Source organism: Dermacentor albipictus, chromosome 1 (genome assembly GCF_038994185.2).
Source record: "Dermacentor albipictus isolate Rhodes 1998 colony chromosome 1, USDA_Dalb.pri_finalv2, whole genome shotgun sequence".
NCBI classification, from domain to species: Eukaryota; Metazoa; Arthropoda; class Arachnida; order Ixodida; family Ixodidae; genus Dermacentor; species Dermacentor albipictus.
The window spans coordinates 484,179,671-484,201,634 of NC_091821.1; the positions used below are offsets into that span (position 1 = coordinate 484,179,671).

At 46.5% G+C, this 21,964-nt stretch overlaps 1 protein-coding gene across 1 annotated transcript; it reads left to right on the forward strand.

Moving 5' to 3' along the window:
- The first annotated feature begins 1,867 nt into the window (after positions 1–1,867).
- On the forward strand, positions 1,868–21,565 carry LOC135907949 (shematrin-like protein 1). Its single transcript, XM_065439763.1, has 4 exons — positions 1,868–1,873; positions 7,264–7,419; positions 9,570–10,059; positions 21,438–21,565. The coding sequence occupies exons 1-4, from the start codon at positions 1,868–1,870 to the stop codon at positions 21,563–21,565; spliced, it is 780 nt and encodes a 259-aa protein (XP_065295835.1).
- Positions 21,566–21,964: the final 399 nt, after the last annotated feature.

Consider the following 21,964-nt stretch of genomic DNA (forward strand, 5'->3'; position numbering starts at 1 on the left):
GTTTGTTCATTGAGAACCATTCACTTGCTTTTTTTCAACTCTTCGTTTGCTTTAGTTTCAAGATCACAAGTGTTATCGGCTGTTACTACAATACAAGTGTCGTCGGCGTACATAAGGGTTTCACTTGTACCAAAAATAAGTGGGAAGTCGTTAATGTATAATGAAAATAAAAGAGGTCCAAGGACGGATCCTTGAGGGACTCCAGTGCGCATATGCTTAGGCGATGATGCAATATTGTTCATTCTTACTACTTGTACTCTTTCACGAAGGTAATCAGTAAGAACATCTAATGAGCGACCGCGGAAGCCATAATGTTGTAGTTTATGTAAGAGTATGTTGTGATCAACTGTATCGAATGCTTTTTTTAGGTCCAGGAATATGACACATACAAGTATATTATTTTGCAAAGCTTCATTAATCATTTGAGTTAGCGTTAACACTGCTGACGAGGTTGAATGATTCGGACGAAAGCCATGTTGCTGTGGGCACATAACCTTGTACTTATCAATAAATTTGTGGAACCGATGCGTTAGGATTTTTTCAAATATAGTATTAATGGTACTGAGCACGGATATCGGCCTGTAATTGCAAAGGTCATTTCGGTCTCCCTCTTTGAAGATAGGGACAACCTTAGCTATCTTCAGCTGAGACGGATATCTAGAACAGTTCACGGAGTGGTTAAACAAGTGGCATAATACTGGCCCTAACATATCTATATTCTCTTTTATCATTCGAATAGAAATACCATCTAGTCCGGAGGCTTTAGAGACTGACATCTTATTGACTGTTGCAATCACGTCTTCAAGTTCAATGGTATACATAACGAAAGTGTTAGGTACGGGACTCTGGAAGATAGATATATTTTCTGATTCACTAAACTTTTCAGCCAGGGATGGACCGATACATGCGAATTATGTGTTAAAATTCTCTACAACGTCATTATCAGTGGTTTCGGGAAGCACAGTTAGCTTGCGTTGTTTTCCTGTGATTTCGTTTATGATTTCCCACAGCTTTTTTGTGTTACCAGCGGTCTGTGTAATTAGGTGAGCATAATAGGCCCTTTTGCGCGATCGAATCATAGCGACAGATTTATTCCGCTGTTCTTTGAATTGCTTTAAGTAGCATATGTTATCTTTATTATGGCGCCATTTGTCATGCCAGTATTCTTTGGCCTTAAGTGTTTCAAGTATGTGCTTTGTCATCCAAGGGCACATGGGCGTATCATGTCGACCCTTCGAGACCTTGCGATTACTCCTATCTACGGTGATATTAAGATATGCAATTAGGTTATTTATTTCAATGTCGATATCCTCGTGCAAGATGTCACTGAAATTAATGCGAAGGATTTCTTCTCGTAATAGCTTGTAATCTATTTTCATTCCAATGCTGTTTCTTATTTCTTTGGTACTAGTTGGATGATCTAAAGCGGCAAAGATAGGTAGATGATCAGAGATTGGCTCTTGGTAAACGCCTCCGGTAACCCCTTTGTCTAGATTTGTTAATGCGTGGTCAATTAAAGACGAAGATGCCTTAGTTATACGCGTCGGCAACGTAATTAAATTACGATAGTTGTAAGATTGCAACAAATAGCTGTAGTCGTGGTTGTGCATGTCATACGTGTTTATGTTCATGTCGCCTACTGTAATCACTGGTTCATTTCGCTGCTTTGACACAGCGCAGAAAATTGTTTCCAGCTTATCGAGGAATCCTGCGAGGTTACCACTCGGTGGCCGATAAACTACACCAATGATGACGTCACACTCTAGCCGAATGAAAAGGGATTCAATGTCATTGCAACTATATGTGGCCGCTGGAACTTTACTATACGATATATTATCTTTTACAAACAATGCAACGCCGCCCCCGCATGAACGTGAGTCGCGCGCGTTTGATTCTGTTCTGTAACCTGGAAGCCTGATTGTTTCACTTTTCCGCAGCCACGTCTCAGTTGTTGCAATTACACTGAACGAATGTTCATGTAGCGACAGGAAAGCAGAAAGCAAGTCTACGTTTTTATTAATACTACGGATATTGCAATGAAAAACTGATGTAGAAAACTGATGCTTACTACATAGCTTTGACCACTCCAATTGATAGCCTGTGCCTAAAAATTTCGCGCGTATTTTGATCTCCTGTGCTTGGCCAGAACCACACAACTTCCAAGCAAAGGTGCACAGCCGCATTCATGACAGTGAACAAGCAAGGGACCGTCACCGTAACTTGTCAGATCTAAACTATGATATCTGAAGCAGTAATTAAGACACCATCGTGTCGGTCCTATGTAGCTCTTACCACAGGAGACCGGTAGCTTGCACACCGCTACCGCAAAAAAATTAGTGTCTCTTGGTAGACCCAACCGCAGATTTTCGACACCGGTCGGTCAACCGATAACCTCTGTAAAGCTTTTCTGGAGACGAAAAGAGAAACCTTTCTGTTAACGCGACTACCAGTTTTTTAAGACAATGTGCCGTCCTGTGTAGGTAGGGCACAACCACTACCTTTCGTTTGTTTTGCGTCTGTTCATTTCCTGTGTCCGATCGATATGTTCTGCACGGCATTGCTTCAGTGAACGCTCATCTACCGAAACCTACAAGGATTTCTGAAACCCTTCTGCAGGCAACCGTTCCGATATGCTCTTACGGACGCAGGTACTCCAAGAAAACCATGGGATTAGACTTCATTCACTGTCGTAGATTTGCCCATTAACTCACTTCATTCGAACTCAAAGATTTATAAGTGATTTGAATTACCAGATCATTAAAACGCTTACTGGATCGAGCGTAAGACTGGAGCTATAGTCAAAGTCACAATCCCGTCTAATGATACGAAGTGCCACGCAGTCAATAGCCCATTTGTCTACTTGCAGTTAAGTGTACTCGTTAGCAATCATAATATCGTGCATGCGCTCAACATCTCTGGCGTACATTGATATTGAAAACGTACGCTCATACTGGACGGCACTAATTTCTGTTCACACTCGTGCACGTGAGTATCAAGTCACGCTCACAGATGCTACAATCACGCTCACCCACAGGTGTGCTTACTTCCTCACACTTACACCTACGTGCTCAGTCTAAATTGGAAAGAGCTTATTATTATTATTATTATTATTATTATTATTATTATTATTATTATTATTATTATTATTATTATTATTATTATTATTATTATTATTATTATTATTATTATTATTATTATTACATCAGGTTGCCGTTTAGGTTGCAGTCTAAATTGGAAAGAGCTCCATCCCTCTAGTGTGTCTAAGTGCGCTTGAGTCTAAATGAGTCTCGGTAATCGTGAACGGGTGTCACCTTAATGAGACCATGTGAATTATGGCTTTTCCACCTCTGGGGCTCTCGGTTGGAGAGTCCGTATCAGATATTTGAATCCTCGTCTTTTGTAGTACGTGAGACTTAATGTGAAGCTAAGTCTACATGTTTCCCTATGAATCGCTGTCTGTGCGTTCATTAGTGGTGTCAGTTGTATCTAATAGTAGTAAGCTTGAGTGAGGACGTCAGGTTCCAGTTTTAGTTCGCAAAACAAGTTCGGCGCAGTGAGCCTTCTCCTCGGTTTGCCACGTTGCTGTCGTAGAGCGGCAAAATGGTCGGACCCACTGAGAGTCGCACGGAAAAATTTATTCATGTTTGCAACTCACTAGGATTTAGACTGATCGAAATGGCACTCAGCTGGATTGACTCCAAGTCAGACTCACTAGCCGCATTGACTGATCCTCACGGGTGAGTCTCAGTATACCTGAGTCGACTCATTAGTGATTTTGCCGAACTATTTCATTTGGCACAACCGCCTTTGCTGCGCAGACACCATCGTCGTCATGCCGACATGATCATAGCTGTTGTTATGTATAGTCCGCCTGACGCCATTGTTGTGTCTGCCATAGGACTCGCGCCATCGTGACACGTTCTTTAACGTTTCGTCGTCATATGCATGCCTCGGTCGATTTTGTCGTCGTTGTCATTGTGTCATGGCTGATAGCACCCTGGATTTCTCTGTCATCAAAGTGTCACGAATATAGAAGCCATTGAACGTGACCGGCCCGTTCACTCTAGTGCAAATGGCTGTCATAGTAAAAAAAAAAAAACATGTACAGTCGCAGACGAAAATTTGCAGACCAGGATCGCTATAACGTAAAACTATTTTAAACTTTTCTATTCCAATTCTGCAATGAGCCCTCCCCGATTGGTCGAAAACTTTTTTGGACAACCCCACCTAACCTGTCTCTCACGCGACGTCACGAAAACCGTGATAGGCCCCCATCTGATACGACGTGTACAGACTGATTATGCATAATTTGATCGAACAAAAGAAAAATAGTTCTTTGTGATTCGACCACTTTTCGCTATTATCATTCGGCTATTGATCAAAAGTTTTAGGGCTGCACCCACTTCTCCTGCCTTTCACGCGACGTCACAAAACCGCAAAAACTCACCGCGTCAAAGTGACGTCTACGCGATCATCATCATCATCATCATCATCATCATCATCATCATCATCATCATCATCATCATCATCAGTCTGGTTACGCGCACTGCAGGGCAAAGGCCTCTCCCATATTTCTCCAACAACCCCGGTCATGTACTAATTGTGGCCATGCCGTCCCTGAAAACTTCTTAATCTCATCCGCCCACCTAACTTTCTGCCGCCCCATGCTACGCTTCCCTTCCCTTGGAATCCAGTCCGCAACCCTTAATGACCATCGGTTATCTTCCGTCCTCATTACATGTCCTGCCCATGCCCATTTCTTTTTCTTGATTTCAACTAAGATGTCATTAACTCGCGTTTGTTCCCTCACCCAATCTGCTCTTTTCTTATCCCTTAACGTTACACCTATCATTCTTCTTTCCATAGCTCGTTGCGTCTTCCTCAATTTGAGTAGGACCCTTTTCGTAAGCCTCCAGGTTTCTGCCCCGTAGGTGAGTACTGGTAAGACACAGCTATTATACACTTTTCTCTTGAGGGATAATGGCAACCTGCTGTTCATGATCTGAGAATGCCGGCCAAACGCACCCCAGCCCATTCTTATTCTTCTGATTATTTCCGTCTCATGATCCGGATCCGCAGTGACTACCTGCCCTAAGTAGATCTATTCCCTTACGACTTCCAGTGCCTCGCTGCCTATTGAAAATTGCTGTTCTCTTCCGAGACTGTTAAACATTACTTTAGTTTTCTGTAGATTAATTTTTAGACCCACTCTTCTGCTTTGCCTCTCCAGGTCAGTGATCATGCATTGCAGTTGATTCCCTGAGTTGCTAAGCAAGGCAATATCATCAGCGAATCGCAAGTTACTAAGGTATTCTCCATTAACTTTTATCCCCATTTCTTCCCAATCCAGGTCTCTGAATACCTCTTGTAAGCACGCTGTGAATAGCATTTCGTGAACGTGTACGCGATAAAGGTGCATTAATATGCCGAACAAAACTGGATTTTCTTCGGAATAACCGCAGGCTGCCCCGTTCCGAAAGGAACAAAAGATGGCTGCCGCTGATAGCTCAGGCACTGCGACTCGCATTTGCCGGAGAGCATGGGTTTAATTGCGTACAACAAAGCTTTTTGCGCGGCCTTGTAACACTTTCGAGCACTTTCGGCACGTTTACGACCTCGTTCTGCAAACTCTTCTTTGCTGAGGATCCGTTTCAGCGTCATTCTTAAGCTTCCGTTGCATGCCGCCGCGATTTTCAACAAGCCACCGCAAGCTAAGTAAGGAACAATGGACCAACCGCAGACACCGGCAACACCCTCTTGATCCGGTTATCGATTTTCAGCGCAGTGGCTCGGCCTCATCGAAACCCTCACCACTTGAGCGTGCGCCTCGCCTCTTCTCAGCCAATTAAATAAGACAAGTCTCTCAGTGTGGGCAATGTTATTCGTTTTTCAAGCAAACAAAAGTGGCCTCCTATGAATGAGGAGAGCGTTTGATTGGTCTGTCTAGACAACCCTTTGGAACACCGCCCGATGCTTGCGTCGGCAGTTAGGTACATTTGACGTCAGGAGATTGGAATAAAAACATATTGTAAGAGATTTATGTTATAGGGCCCCAGGCCCTCACAAGAAGCACTTTATTTTTCTGCGAACGATGCGTGAAACTTCGAAATGAGAAGGGTGAGCAAAATCTCGTCACCTCAGAGTTGTAGTGCATCATTAACTTACTAGTACTGCACGCAAAATTCCACGAAGTTCCTCAGTTTCTATATAAGCTAGGTCCCGAATTTTTTTGCCTTGGCGGTACTTCCAGTGTCTCCTGGAACGAGAGGACATTGTAGCTAATTGAAGAACTGGGCAGTGCATCAGTCAGTGGCTGCTTGGAGAGGTTTGGAATGTAACGCAGCCTGAGCGAGGCACGTCACGACTTCTTACGAGCACTGGCATGGCGGAAAGCACGAAATTTTCACGGTTGTTGACATTGCATGCAGCCAACAAGCATGTCAGAGGTGTTGCGTTTTCACTGAAGAGCTCCTTTCATGCAACCGAATACCTGCACGAAAAACACACATTCAAAAGCAGAAAAGCGTACACCCTTTCCACATATCGTCGCGAGACCTGGTGGAAAGCGTCCACTTGACATGATATAAAAGCTGTCTGCGGTGGACAAGCTCCCAGTGCAAAACACCAACCACGTCTGTATTGTTTTAACTATATCACAGAGAACAAGTGGCAGTTGCATACCATACGTCGTAAAGGCACCGGGCACAATCGAAATGTTCTCGAAGGTGAAATTTCCGCGCGGTGCTTTTCCGTCGGACGTCTTGATGATTCTTTCATACCACGCAAGTCCCATAACTGATCACGTGCACGGCATACATTTTTAGATTCGGGGAGCAGAAATTATTTAATGTAAAATCTGTTGCATATCATTCTACACTGTTTGACACGTTGCCATGCAAACGATACATAGAAGTTTATTGATACGATACTCAACGGTTACCAAAGATGACTTCACGTTCTTTGCTTTTTTAATGAGAAAGGCATTATCTTGCATGGTCTGCATGTTTTCAGAAAGGTTGCGCAGAAACTTATTAAAATATCAAGCTAGATACGGATATTAAGATGGACTTTGTCCAATACTACATGCTAGGGAGTAATTCTGTTGCAGTGGTTTTTACACATTTGTTTTCGTCGCTATCATTACGTGTTTCTGAGGTGATTTTATTCTGTAACACGAAGATGTATGATGGTTTTGCTAGGTTCAGCGTCCGATGCCACTATCGATAAGCGGCCTTACCAGTGCTTCATTTTCTTTCTCTGCAGGTGAAACTGCTCGTGTATTGCTTTGTCGCAAAGACGTGTGCGCTGAATCACCACGACTCCGCAATTGGATACCAGGGTCCCGGCTACAGTGGTTACGGTGGCTATAACGCTCCTGCAGCCGGCACACCGTACAGAGGATACAGTGACTACTCAGCAGTAAGTAATGCTTGTGCTGGGATTATGCCGAATTTCGCTTGCTTTCCCGTTCTAATTACATAAACTTACGCACTAGAGACACTTTTTTTAATAGCGCTGTTTATACTGAAGACGTTTAGGAAGTGGCTGTCGTACACATACGCACTACCTATCGCCCAGTGTGGGCAGGAGAAAAGTGAATTCACTACATCGGTCGTTCTCTGCCAAAATGTGCTGCACGATCATGTAACAGATAATGAGATTAAAATGCGCAATGCGTAGTGCCTACGTCAGTATCATAGTTTGTTCACATATTAAGGCCGCATGTTGACCTGCATTATTCAGCAACTGTTATCCCGCCATCCCTCGCCTTCAGGCAGCCAACATTAGGGTGAAATTGGAGGTTTGCAAGAAAAGAAAAAGAAAATGGATCAGCTCATATTTTTGAACGGATACAGGCGTTATAGACCGGTTGGAGGTTTTTTTTCGAATATGTAGACTCAATTGTATCATGCTCAAAATATTTAGGTAACCCTTCCTGTCAAGGCCTGGAGAACTTTCTTATTACGAAAATGCACGCAGTTCTTTTAAAGCCGAACGCACGCACTAACGCACAGGATTTGACGCGTGAAAATGTTAAAGCCATCGGGTTTCCCCGTACACCATATAACCACTCTTAGAGGGAAGTATTACTGTGCTCTTTGACAACGGTAGATTGACGAAACACGGTCGCATGGCCGCATTGGCGCAATACTCGACTTATAATGTCGCCATTAGCATCAGTTTCATGCCAAATTGCGGCCCTTTGCATGGCGAGTATGCACATCGGCGGCATCCTTCTCCCTGTGCGAATGAGTGGAAACTTTAGGTCGGAAGTGCTGAGCTTCTAACTATATAAATGGGAAACCGCTGCAGTGACTTTGATGGTGTTTGTGGCCCATAAAAGAAAAAGTTAAATCTAGTGATCGTAGGAAGCACATTTCTTTATTTAGGTCGTTAGTTTAAAAATAAGATTCTTAAATCGCTAAACTTCATTCAATAAAGCTAACTTTTTACCTCAACGAGAAATATAACATCACAATTTTGCGAACTTCTCCTACCTACTAATGAGCCTTAAGTGGACCAAATTGATATATTATGCACCGCTCTGAAATGAGAAATAGTGTGTGAGACTTTTCAAAACGCTTGCAAACTTCGGAAGAATTCCGCGTGAGTTGTTAATTCAAATGCCAAACTTGTGCGCTTTAGATGGCTAACGGATTGAGTTTACAAGAACTGCGACATCTATTCTCGTGCAGAACTACTGGTTTGCAAATTTCATATATAAATCTTCCTAACTTTAGGAACTTTGGGGAATCTTTACACAATATGTCAGGCAATACATCAAAGTTCTGATTTAGAGAGTCACTAGAACGCACCTTCCTTAAATGCAACAAACGTTTTTTATATCGGTCTATGGGAGTTGTCTCATAAAAATAGTTTTGCCTTTGACATCTACTTGAATAGGAGGAATTGCAGCAGGCACCAAGCAACAGCCTTCCATAAAATACAGGGGCCCATTAAATATTTACTAAAGCGAAGGGCAGAGGCAAGATATTGCAGGCAGGAATTTGTCACGTCAGCGGCTGTGCTCACCGTTCAGCGAGATAGCATTAAGGGAAAGAACTCATATAAGAAGCTACTGAAATGCTTTAACTGATACGTTGCAAAATTGACATGACACAAAAAAATACCAGTTTTCTATTTAGTTTAAGGTTCTTCGTCTTACCACGCCGAAGGCCGAGGAGCCATGAGGGATTCGATCCGAAGCGGCTCTGCTTTAGTGTCGCTTTGAAGCCGCGAGTACTACATAATACATAAGTGGTGTTCACAGCACGCAGGGCCTCATATCGCGTTCTAGTCGAGCCTAATGTGATACAATAATACTCTAAGCGCATTATCCCGCCAACTAATCCACTACGTCTATGACGCTCGTAAGACTGAAAGTTGTGGCTTCCTTTAACTCGTTAGCGTTCTGTGTTCATATTTATTCCGTAGTATTATATTACCCTGTAGTGAACAGATTTTCCTTTGAGACAGACATCAGACATGCCCGTTAAGTGCCACTTACACTAAGCTGTAACATTTCGGTAGGTGTTGTGAAATTTTCTTTACACTCCTTTTCGATGCAGCCACCACAGCCATACAGCTTTGGCTACGACACGGCTGACGAGTTCGGCAACCGGCAGTTCCGTAGCGAACAAGGTGACTCCAACAACGTAAAGACTGGCTCGTACGGTTACACGGACGTCAACGGCCTCTACCGGCGCGTCAACTACATCGCGGACGCCAACGGCTTCCGCGCCACTGTAGACACCAATGAACCGGGCACCGCACCCGGAGCCAGCGCCGACGTTGTGTTCAATGCGGCGCCCGTGGTCCCGCCCGTTCCTGCTGGGGCGGCAACACCTGCTGCGTACGGCGCCAGGGCATCCGCTGGTTACAGCAACGCGTTTAGTGGATATGGTGAAATCGGATACAATCCTGACGGCCGCCGTGGTGCTGGAGCCGGGTTTGGTGGTTACGGGCGCTTCGGCTACCCCCCTAGTGGAGCGGTATTCGGTGGTTATGCCAGCGGTGGACGCACTCCTTCTGGCTACGTTGCCGCAGGCTATGCGGCAGGTCGATACGGTCCAGATAGCTACGGCAGATTGGCGGCTGGTCACCATGGCTTTGGCCGTCGTAGATAAAAGGCGCATACCATGCCTGTGAAGGCTTCGACAGGTAAAGGGCGCTGCAGACCAATAGGCCATCGTGTGTGTTTTCGGTCTTCAAAGTGAGATGCATGGGTCGCGTTAATAAAATAATCTCGAATTCTTTTGTGCTGTGACATTTTGTGGAATTTCTATGAAGTGTATGACTATTGTTTGATCCGCACCGATGGCACCGGCTGTTAGAACCTCAGCGCTGCCACCAGCTGTTGGAACCTCAGTGCTGACACCCGTTGTTGCAACCGGACCGTTGGCGCCCGTTGTTGCAAATGGGTCGCAAGCCCCAAGGGTAGCGTTGGTATGGCGGCCTGGGGCACACTGGAAGCATCCGAAGGTCCCAGCAAAGCATGAGGCGACTGCTAACAGAACAACTTGTTTATTCTAGCATCGCAAAGAGCGGGCGGTCAGGTCGACCGAAGTAGAGAGACGGGAGAGCACGTTACTCAACAGAAGAAATCGGAGCCTCTCTCCTGGCGTCCGGGGGCAGCTGCTCTTATACTCTTGGCGTCGCGGGCAAGAAGGAAGGTCACGGGACGACACCACGTGACAGCGAGGCACGGACAGACTGAGACATGTAGAGACGAGTGTAGTGACGCATCAGCCGGGCCGGCGCCGGTCAGTCCTCCTCGCTTCACACTTGGGGAGCTCCTCTCCCCGGCTGCCGCGCTTTGACAAGCGTGGGCACACACACACACACGCACACACGAAGACACGTGGCACTGAAACATGCCGGGACGCGCTCGGCGGGGATGCGTCGCGGCCGCTCCGAACGGGCCAAAATGTCCGCCGCTTTGAACGAAGCCCCGGCGTCCGTTGAATCCGCGCCGGCTACACCGCGCGTCATAGGCGAAACGTAACAGACCGCCCCGCCGGGGGAAGGAGATCCCGATGGTCAGGGGACTGCATCCGCTCTCCGGAGGGATGTCGCTCGATGATGCTCATAACCGAAGTCGGTCGTCCCTCGGCGTTTCTTGAGCGCAGCGCACCGAGAAGGCCTCGTTCTCACGTTCAGGTTCACACAAGACACTGCAAAGTGACTTCGGGAGAGTTGCCATTTTTCTCTCGTTCCCAGCAAGCGTTAGAACTACGCCGAAACTCAGCCGCTCAGTCAGCAAGCACGGCACAATCCTCACTAAGCCCTGCCAGGCTCTTTCCCCTTTTATACTACTGCCTAGTTCCTTACAGTAGTCTAGCAGCACTCAGAACGCGTCCACAAATCGGAAAATTGCACTAGAAAGCACATCATCACTTGAGACACTACACAAAAGCAATATGTTAAAAATCCTGCCTCAGGAACAAAAACATAAGTAACAAACAACTTTGAGGCTGATTCCCACGTTAGGGGCTTCGACTTAAGCCATCGGCGTTACCTTTGAGACTCCCCTTTTTGTAACGCACCTCAAAGGAATGTTGTTGCAAAGCGAGGCTCCAGCGCAGGAGGCGGCCATTTGTGAAAGAGATAGTCTGCAGCCATTGGAGAGGGCAGTGATCCGTTTCGAAGCATGCGAAGCGGAGATCGCAGCGAGGGACCGTACACTAGCTCAGCTGGCGAAAACCCCGTAGCCGCATGCGGCGCGCTCCTCAATGCAAACATCACCCCAGGCAGAAACAGCTCCCAGTCGGTTTGTTGTTCAAACCACAATGCTCTCAACACGCGCTTCATGACGGAGTGGAGCTTCTCAACGGGATTCGACTGGGGGTGGTACACTGAGCTGTGTAACAGCTTTACCCCACACCTTTCGAAAAAAGTTGTCGTCAAAGCGCTAGTAAACACTGTGCCCTGATCTGATTGGATTTCCGCAGGAAAACCAACTCGCGCAAATATGGACAGTAGTGCATTGACTATCTCAACTGAGCTGAGTTCTTTAAGCGGCACTCCTTCAGGGAACTTTGTCGCTAGGCACATCACAGTCAAAATGTGTCTGTACTTCGTGGCTGTTACAGGCAGAGGTCCCACTGTATCAATAACGAGCCGTCTAAAAGGCTCCGTAATGATAGGTACCAACTTCAACGGCGCCCTCGATTTGTCCCCTGGTTTGCCCACCCGCTGACAGGTGTCGCATGTCTTCACAAAGTGGTCTGCGTCGCGAAAACACCCTGGCCAATAGTACTCTTGCAAGAGACGGTCCTTAGTTTTCTTAACTCCTAGGTGTCCGGACCACGAACCCCCATGAGACAAGCGCAACAGATCCTGACGGTAGCACTGAGGCACGATCAGCTGATCGAACTCCACTCCCCTGCGGTCTATATACTTCCGGTACAGGGCCCCACCTCTTTCCACAAAGCGAGCATTTTTCTTGGCGATACCTTCCTTGACAATGCAGCGTATGTTTTCTAGGCTGCCATCCTTCTTTTGCTCGGCTATCAAAGCCGACCGGCTGACATTTAGCAACCTATTAAGTCCGTCTGACGTAGGCGCGATGAGCAAATCTTCAGATAGCTCTTCTAACTTTCCCGTGTCGGGCATTTCCTCTCCAGTATCTGGTGCCTTTAACGCTACAGGCTCAATTTTATTCAGTTCGGGCGTGCTCTGAATATCAGCTTGCTGCGCCTCTGACCCTTTCTCATTGTTCGACAACGTCGGCCCCGCAACTACCGCCTTTGCAGCGAGCTCCCGAACCTTCGATCTGGTTAAGGCCTGAACGCTAGCCTCACCAAACAAAAGCCCCTTCTCGCGCAGGAGGTGATCGGACCTGTTCGAAAATAGGTACGGGTACTGGGGGGGCAGCATAGATGACACTGCCGCCTCCGTCTCAAGTGCTCCGAAAGGACCTTCAATAAGCAATTTTGCTACGGGCAGACACACGCTATGAGCTTCCACGGCTTGTTTCATCCATGCGCACTCGCCCGTGAACATATCGGGTTCTACGTAAGAGGGGTGAACTACATCCATCGTAGCTGCGGAATCGCGAAGCACTCGGCACTCTTTCCCGTTTACGAGGAGGTCTCGCATGTAAGGCTCGAGAAGCTTCATGTTCTCGTCAGTGCTGCATAATGACAAAAACACGACTTTTGTTTTTGTTTCCGGACACTGCCCCGAAAAGTGACCCGGCTTCTGGCACGTATAACACACGCGCGCTTGCCTCGCCTCGAACCGCTTTCTGCGTTCGGCTTCGGCTGCCGCCGTCTTCTTACGTTCAGTCGGACTGCTTTCACTCGCGTCCGCAGTACGTGTGTCCCCCTTTGCTCTCATGGGCGTGAACTTCGGCCTCTCAAACTTGGAGCCAAATTCACCCTTTTGACCGTCCTTAGCTCCGCGAGCCCGACGCGTCACAAACTCTTCGGCTAGCTCAGCGGCTCTAGCCACCGTACTAACGTCTGGCCTATCCAAGACCCAGTAGCGCACGTTCTCAGGTAACCGACTATAAAACTGTTCTAGCCCGAAACACTGCAGAACATTCTCGTGGTCACCAAACGCTTTCTCTTCTTTGAGCCACTCCTGCATGTTTGACATTAGCCTGTAGGCAAACTCTGTATATGACTCACTTTTGCCTTTCTCATTTTCTCGAAACTTCCGACGGAACGCCTCCGCGGACAGCCTGTACTTTTTTAGCAGACTCGATTTCACTTTGTCGAAATCCTCTGCCTCCTCTCTATCCAAGCGAGCGACTACGTCGGCCGCCTCGCCGGGTAACAAAGTGAGCAAGCGCTGTGGCCACGTTTCCCGAGAGAACCCCTGCTTCTTGCACGTTCGCTCAAAGTTAACCAGGAACAAACCAATGTCCTCTCCAAGCTTAAACGGCCGCATCAGGTCAGTCATTTTAAACAATACTCGTTCTCCTGCACCGTGTGCCTGATTTCCATTACGAGCGCGTTCCATCTCTACCTCGAGACGCTTCATTTCTAAAGCGTGTTGACGGTCACGCTCTTCTTTTTTTCTCTTGTTGCTCTCGCTCTTTTTCTTTCTCTTGTTGCTCTCGTTCTATCTGTTTCTCTTGTTGCTCTCGTTCTATCTGTTCTTTACGTTCACGCTCATCTTTCTCTTGTTTCTCTCGCTGTTGCTGTTGCTGTTCTTTAAGTTCGCGTTCCTGTCTTTTTGCCGTCTCCCTCTCCTCAATGGTCTCAAGGCATTCCGACAGCTCGTCATCCTCAGCTCCTAACTCAAGAATAGCCCTTAGCAGTTCTGGTTTTCTGAGTTTGTCTGAGACATCCAGACCCAACTCTCTTGCAAGCTCCAACAATTTCGGTTTGCGCAACGACTTCAAATCCATGGCTGCTCTGAATGCTGCTTTCTCTACTGCGTACTATTGTCTTGCCGCAAACTAACCCGGCAGCAACGACAACCACAATTACCAGCTCTGTTTCTGACACTAACAAAAGCCTGGCAAAACTCAGAAGAAGAAAGTCCCGCACTCACCAAACCTCGCAGCCAAGAATTCAGCGCAGTCGTTCCGCTGCAGGCAACCAGTCATCACACAGGGCTCGTTGCACTGCTCCCGGATGGTCGTTGTGCTGCTCAGCATACAGTCAACCACATATCTTCGCTGCTGGCCTCCGTTGTCGTGATCTCACCGCTGGCAACCAGATGTTTGATCCGCACCGATGGCACCGGCTGTTAGAACCTCAGCGCTGCCACCAGCTGTTGGAACCTCAGTGCTGACACCCGTTGTTGCAACCGGACCGTTGGCGCCCGTTGTTGCAAATGGGTCGCAAGCCCCAAGGGTAGCGTTGGCCTGGCGGCCTGGGGCACACTGGAAGCATCCGAAGGTCCCAGCAAAGCATGAGGCGACTGCTAACAGAACAACTTGTTTATTCTAGCATCGCAAAGAGCGGGCGGTCAGGTCGACCGAAGTAGAGAGACGGGAGAGCACGTTACTCAACAGAAGAAATCGGAGCCTCTCTCCTGGCGTCCGGGGGCAGCTGCTCTTATACTCTTGGCGTCGCGGGCAAGAAGGAAGGTCACGGGACGACACCACGTGACAGCGAGGCACGGACGGACTGAGACATGTAGAGACGAGTGTAGTGACGCATCAGCCGGGCCGGCGCCGGTCAGTCCTCCTCGCTTCACACTTGGGGAGCTCCTCTCCCCGGCTGCCGCGCTTTGACAAGCGTGGGCACACACACACACACGCACACACGAAGACACGTGGCACTGAAACATGCCGGGACGCGCTCGGCGGGGATGCGTCGCGGCCGCTCCGAACGGGCCAAAATGTCCGCCGCTTTGAACGAAGCCCCGGCGTCCGTTGAATCCGCGCCGGCTACACCGCGCGTCATAGGCGAAACGTAACACTATGCTGCGGTTACGTCTAGACGTGTAGTTGGGGGGGGGGGGGGGCGGCTGTATGGATGCTCCTGCACAGATCTGCAGTGTCTAATAGAGGCCACAAATGCTTGCGAAAACGCAACAATTTTGCATTTTACTGCAATCACTAGTGTCAGTCTGCTGCCCACCTCAGATATGCGATTTCAATGGTTTTTCCAAAGAAAAAATGGCATGTGTAACGCGTTTGCGTTGATCAACGTTATGCTCGCGCTAGTGTGTTCGATCACTCTTACGCAACATATTCCTCTCCTGTAACGGATTCCGATATATATTCTAGCATGTACCTTTACGGGAATCATTGCTACACCGCTTTCCCCCCCTTGTATTACGGCCCTCATTCAAACCCGCTTTTGTTTCAATCTTCTTTGTAGCGTCTTTTTTTTTTCTTTCGCTGCCTAAGTCGGACATTTCAGGTAGGTGCAAAGCGTCGGGTTTAATGATGTCAGCATTCGAAAATGGTTTGCTCTCGTAAAGGTCTCCGATTAAAGCCAGCTTGCCCAATTGCGAACGATCGTCTTTGTAGATTGTTGCGAGGACAGTCACACAGCCCGTGTTGAAGCGTCTCCGCTGCCACTGTCATCACACGAGGCTTTGTCTTCCACTCCGATGCGAAAAGCAAAGTAGTTCGTACAAGACGCTCCTAGCCATAGCCGATAAAGCCGGGTGACCTCGCGTCGGCAGAGTTCAGCTGGGATCCGAAGGCGGAGCGAAGAGTCCAGGTGGTGCTGCCGGTCGTATTGAAAACTAAATTTAGGCGTGAGCCATGCTTACCAAGACAATGCAGGGCAGACAACAATGAAGGGGATTAGTATTGTGTTCGAAATTTCCATCAATGACTGTGCAGCGGCGTTGAAAGCACTGTGCAGCTAATACCGACACCACCAAGACACCGTACTTCACCTGCGACCTGAGCAAAGAAGTCATGTACTCTTTTTCTCATTGTTTTGCGGACAACCTGCGTACGCGCAAAGTTTTCGAAAGCTGTACAACCGCCATGCTAATTCTCTGACCTCAGCTGGTAATTTGCTAGGCTCTAGAGTTAGTTATCATCTTTATGTATTTTCACCAAGTGCCAGTTCAAGCATACTGCGTGTGGGAAAATGAACATAGGAAATACAACATAACACGACAAAAGGGACACCTGACGGTGAACGATAAGCAGTGAGTTTATTCGAAGACCAAAGATAGGTGATGCATCCTTTTTAGTCAGGCTTGCGTGATCCAATAATGTGTTGTGGTTGGACCGTTGGTTCTTAGGCACGAAGGAACATGGTGTGCGTTGCGTGACTGAGGACAAGACGTTATGAGCTGTGCACCTTAGGTCCGATTTATTACGCTTTTCCGTGCCTTGCATCGCAGCACAGTGCTCTACTTTGTAGTCGTCGTCTGGTCGGCGTCATCTTCACCGCCCACCGGTTAGATGAACGGACTCACGACAAAGACGGACGCGTACATTCACTGATCTTTTTCGTTAAACGATCACGAACCAAAGTATTTGTTCTTAACGTATCTCAGTCATAAAAATAGGTGAATAGTATTTTTTTTTCAATTATTCAAGGCAATTTTCCCAGTATTCGATTACGTTCTTCAGGTAAAATCGGTTGAAACCGTTCCTTGAACTGTTAATTATTTCGTTGTGGGCAAAGGATGAGGAAACTCCGGCAAAATTGAGAAATTGTATCCCGACAAAGACGGACGTGCACATCACCGAGCCTTTTCTTTAACGCAGCACAACCAAAGCATCTGATGTTACCGTATATCAGTCGTAAAAGTACGGGAGGAGTAATTTGGTTTTTCTTCTTTCTTTTTCAATTCCTCAAGAGAATGTTTTTATATTGGATTGATTTTTCAGGTGAGATCGGTTGAAGCCACTCGTTGCACTGTTAATTCATTGTGGGCAAAGAATGATGAAACTGGCACAACGGAATGAAGATACTCCAGAAAAATGAAGATTCTTGCACGAATGATCGACTGCACGAATGTCCACTCGTGGAGGTCTTTCGTCCGGCTTGGAGGCGGTGCGGTGCCGAATCACAATGACATAAGGCGCGCCGAAGACTCTGACCGCGTACAGCTTGTTGTCAGACAAAGTAAAACCTGCCAACACTGATGGGTGGACAAATATATCCGGAGTTAAAAAAGACGTGGTAGGGCGAACATTAAAAGCTGCTGCAGTTGTCTCATTTTACAAAGCCAATGCTTGATTCACGAGCAATGCTCTCTGCGGGAAATGTGTGGGCATGTCTCGTGTTACGAAACCTCAGGTTGGTTAAACTGCTACTATTATGAGGTCACGGGGGCTTGATCACCATCAGTTTCGTGAATTTCCAAAGGCGACAAAATCTGCGCTCGCATACGTGATGTATCGCACGGCAGTTTAATGCCTGACTTGATGTAAAGTTTTATTTGGCTTCTTTAACCTTAGGGAAGAAAAACAAATTCATTCCACAAAAAGATCGCCCTGATACACTACTGTCCACTTACGAGCGGCTCTCGCCATTATCATTATGCGTCGACCTAACAAACCACACGCTTAAAGTCAGTGCGAAGCTTCACGGAGAACCACACCTAATTTCTCACCTGTACATGTATCCACAAAAGGCTTCTGGCGAAACTGCAGCCGTATTTCCTCTTCTGTTCAAGGATTACTGCGCAAAGTAATACAACACATCCCTATTTGGGAGAAGAGTTCTAAGCGATCATAATACAGAACCTTGGGGGCGATTCTCTGACATTTCTGCCTGGAGGAAAAAGCAAGAAATGTCCCAAACTAAACCCATTGAGCTGCTATCTTTATGTACAACTAGGTTCCTTTAAATTTCAAATAATTTATGTGTTGTCAAACGATCTATTGAAGTACTATCACACAGAGAACAGTTTGATCCATTCAATACCTTTATCGGCGCCGAAAAGTTCCCGAAACTAAAGCAATTTTCCGCGGGTACACGTCAAATATTGGGAGTACTCCCCTTTGTGAGCAAACCATCACAAGAGTGAAAAACAGAGGTGACCTTTTTCTGTTGCAGAAAAAGGTCGCGCACTTGGACAATTCATTTGTCTTTGACTAGCGTTTTTCTTCCTACATCCCTAAGAACACGCATCACTCACTGACCTTTTATCCTTCGCGCCGTTAAAGCGCGTTGTATAACGAGGTGAGCGCGCGGTACCTTGATAAAGCACGAGAAAGGTGTGGCAGGGTGGTGGTAAAAGGGGCGGAGGGAGAGAAAGATGGTGCGCGGTCGTTTTCTCCTCTGGTGCAGCCGTGATTGCGCATGGCTCTTCTGCGCATCTGATGCTGAATGGATGCTTGGCACGCTCGCTTTATCTTCCAGTTAATCTCTGCCGGGTTCAAAGATTGGGCGAGCCGAGATAGGTGGCGGCTTCGTATGCGCTGTACTCCCGCGCGCCTTGTACCTGGACGTTGCGTAAGGCCAACTTTTGGAGACGCGCTACACGGCAAGGCAGCTCGAAGCGTCAACTTTTCTTTGAGCTCTTCCTCGCGCCATCATTGGGAGAGCAAGTGTGTGCGGTAATCGAGTGAAATCTGTTGATGTTTGGCTGTGCGTAAGTTCCTGTTTTTCGTATATGACTCTGACTTATTAGTAGTGTTTTGATTAGTAAAGCCTTGATTATAAGATTAAATTTTCTTTTGACCTCATGATATTGTTTTGTGCCATGTGTCAACGCTGTCGCATGGTGTCATTGCCCATGTTTCATTTTGAGTCATCTCCTTTTCTTCTAAATCATGGATGCTATAACGTAAAACTATTCCAAACTTTTTTATTCCAATTCTGCAATAAGCCCTCCACGATTGGTCAAAAGCTTTTTGGACCACCCCTACTTCGTCTGTCTGTCACGCGACGTCACGAAAACCGGGATAACTCCCCATCTGATATGACGTGTACACACTGGTTATGCACAACTAGCCCGAGAAAAAGAAAAAATTGTTATTTCTGATCCGACGCCTTTTTCCATTAGCCCTCAGCTATTGGGCAAAACTTTTCGGGCTGCACCCACCTCACCTGCCTGTCATGCTACGTCACAAAACTGCGAAAGCTCACCCCGTCAAAGTGACGTGTACGCGCTAAAGATGCATTAATATGCCGAGCCAAACTGAACTTTCTTCTCAATAGCCGCAGGCTGCCCCGTTCCGAAAGGAATAAAAGATGACTACCACAGATCGCTCAGCCACTGGCTATTCGCAGCTGCCGGAGAGTTTGGGTTTATTTGCGAACAATAAAACTTTTTGCATGGCAGAGTAATGTTTTCGAGCGCGTTCGGCACGTTTACGACCTTGCTCTGCCAACTTTTCTTTGCTAAGGGTCCGTTTTATCGTCATTCTTAAGCTTCCGTTGCATACCGCTGCGATTTTCGACCAGCCAGCGCAAGCTAAGTAATATAAAGCGGACCCATTGCAGACGCCGGCACCATCCTCTTCATCCGCTTATCAATTTTCAGAGCACTGGCTCGGCCCCATCTAATCCCTCTCCCCTAGAGCGTGCTCTTCACCTCTTGTCAGTCAATTAGATAGCCGCTCGGTGTATGCAATGTTATTCGTTTTTAAAGCAAACAAAAGAGACCTCCTATGAACGAGGAGAGCGTTTGATTGGTCTGTTCAGACAACCCTGCAGGTCACCGCCCAATGCTTGCGTCGACGGTTACGCAAATATGACGTCAGGAGATTCGAATAAGAATATATTGGAATAGTTTTACGGTATAGGGCCCCATTTTTAGTTTGCAACGCATTCTAGAAGGTCTTTTATTATGCTCGATGTATTCTGTGTCGCATGTGGACAATGTGGTTACTATTTAACACCAAGTTTTCACCTAAATTATACTCCTAAAAACCTGCACGGGTTGTACTTTTTAACCCTACTTAAAAACCAGCAATGAAAAGCTTACTTTTTAAGGCTTGGCTATTTCAAACTAAGTTATTACGTTCCACCACGCACGAAAATCAGTTGAGCATGCCATTCGAAAATGATTGTGTGTACCTGAAGGCATATGATGATGTAGCTCGTCTTCTTAAGAAGTAAGGTATCCAATCTACTAATGATTACTGATCCGAAATAGAATACTGCAAAACACAGCAATTATTTGCGTATGACTGGAATCACAGAGAACTGAAAGGAAATAGGGCGGCTTTTAAATTAAGGGCGGCATTTAAGTACCAAAATACGCTTACGCTCCAGCATAAACGAGTTGCCTTTTCTGGCCGCTATTAAAATGTCAACGTCGGCAAGTATAATATAACGTACTACGTAGGATCGAGAGCGACGCGAAACTACACGAACAATGTCCTTTGCATAACGCTTACTTATTCATGACAATACCACATGAACTGGCCTACGATGTTGCACAACAGAAATGTGAACACTCCGTACTAAAGTAAACACAGAGTCACAGAGATGCTGGAGTTGCAGTAAAGACAGACTAGCCAAACAAAGACCCCTTTGTAGGGAATGGTGACGTTTTCCAGACCACCTCAAAGTTTTGCCAATATCTGTTTGGTGTAGACAGAACGCTTGCCAACAAGCAAAGCATCTTGTGCTACCTAGAAATGTGAACAAGCTTGTTTGCAACGATGAATGTTTAATAATTTGAACCGATGCACCCACAGAGACTTGGCGGCAACAGTGGAATTCTAATCCTTAAATAATCACTTCGCTCCTTTTTTAGGCAGTAAACGCAAGAAATTAAAATAAGAAATTATTGAAGACACACGCTGAATAATTGATATAAAGATTTAGTGAACGCTCAGCACCGTTATAATTGTTACCTTTACCTTTTCGTTTCTTCTCACTTATCAATGTTAATACAAGGCTCACTACCAGAATACGCATTGTTTGATATGATTTGTGATTAGTTTCTATTGAATTCTCATTAATTTTTTTCTACAATACGACACGGTAGTTTGAATATCCTCCACAGTGGTTTTGGGCCATTGTTGTGCCCTCATACGTCTAATAAATATTTGTTTTACTCTTGGACTGTAACAAAAAACCCGCACGGTGCTAACTCAGGAACCCTTCCGCCGCGGTGGGCCGCTGCCTTGCGCAGGCCCAGCCTCGGCGACCAACTTTGGGTCATCCAGCTGGCCCGCAAGGCGGCGGCGAGGCTACACCTCGACGTCCCCACGTGGGAGACCTAAGGCCCCGTCGGCGAAAGCTCTGCAGGACTATAAATAAAGTTGTTACCAACCAACCCAGTCTGTTCAGCTTTCATTAGGTGTTTTCATTAGATGTTTTATAAATTTCAAGAGACTAATAGCAGTATAGAAATATTTGAAAAAATTACAAAGCGTAGTAGAGACTCTTATATAGAAAGAATATTGAAATATTTACCAAATGAACAGCACAAGAATCACACTTCATAAGCTACCTTGCAGATTAAAAAAATTGCGGGCAGAAGCCAAAGATGCAAGACAATTTTCCACTTCCTTAAAAAAAAAGAAAACGTTATTGCATCCTACAAACGGGCCAATAACACACATAAAGCAGAGACATTAAACGATGTCCTATAGATACTTAGCATACCATTGTTTAGTGGT

Excerpts from the sequence above, each read along its gene's own strand:
- LOC135907949 (XM_065439763.1), top strand. Across the intron at positions 7,420-9,569 it reads GATACAGTGACTACTCAGCA|CCACCACAGCCATACAGCTT; the intron begins GTAAGTAATGCT and ends TTTTCGATGCAG. Across the intron at positions 10,060-21,437 it reads TGCCGCAGGCTATGCGGCAG|GAACCCTTCCGCCGCGGTGG; the intron begins GTCGATACGGTC and ends GTGCTAACTCAG.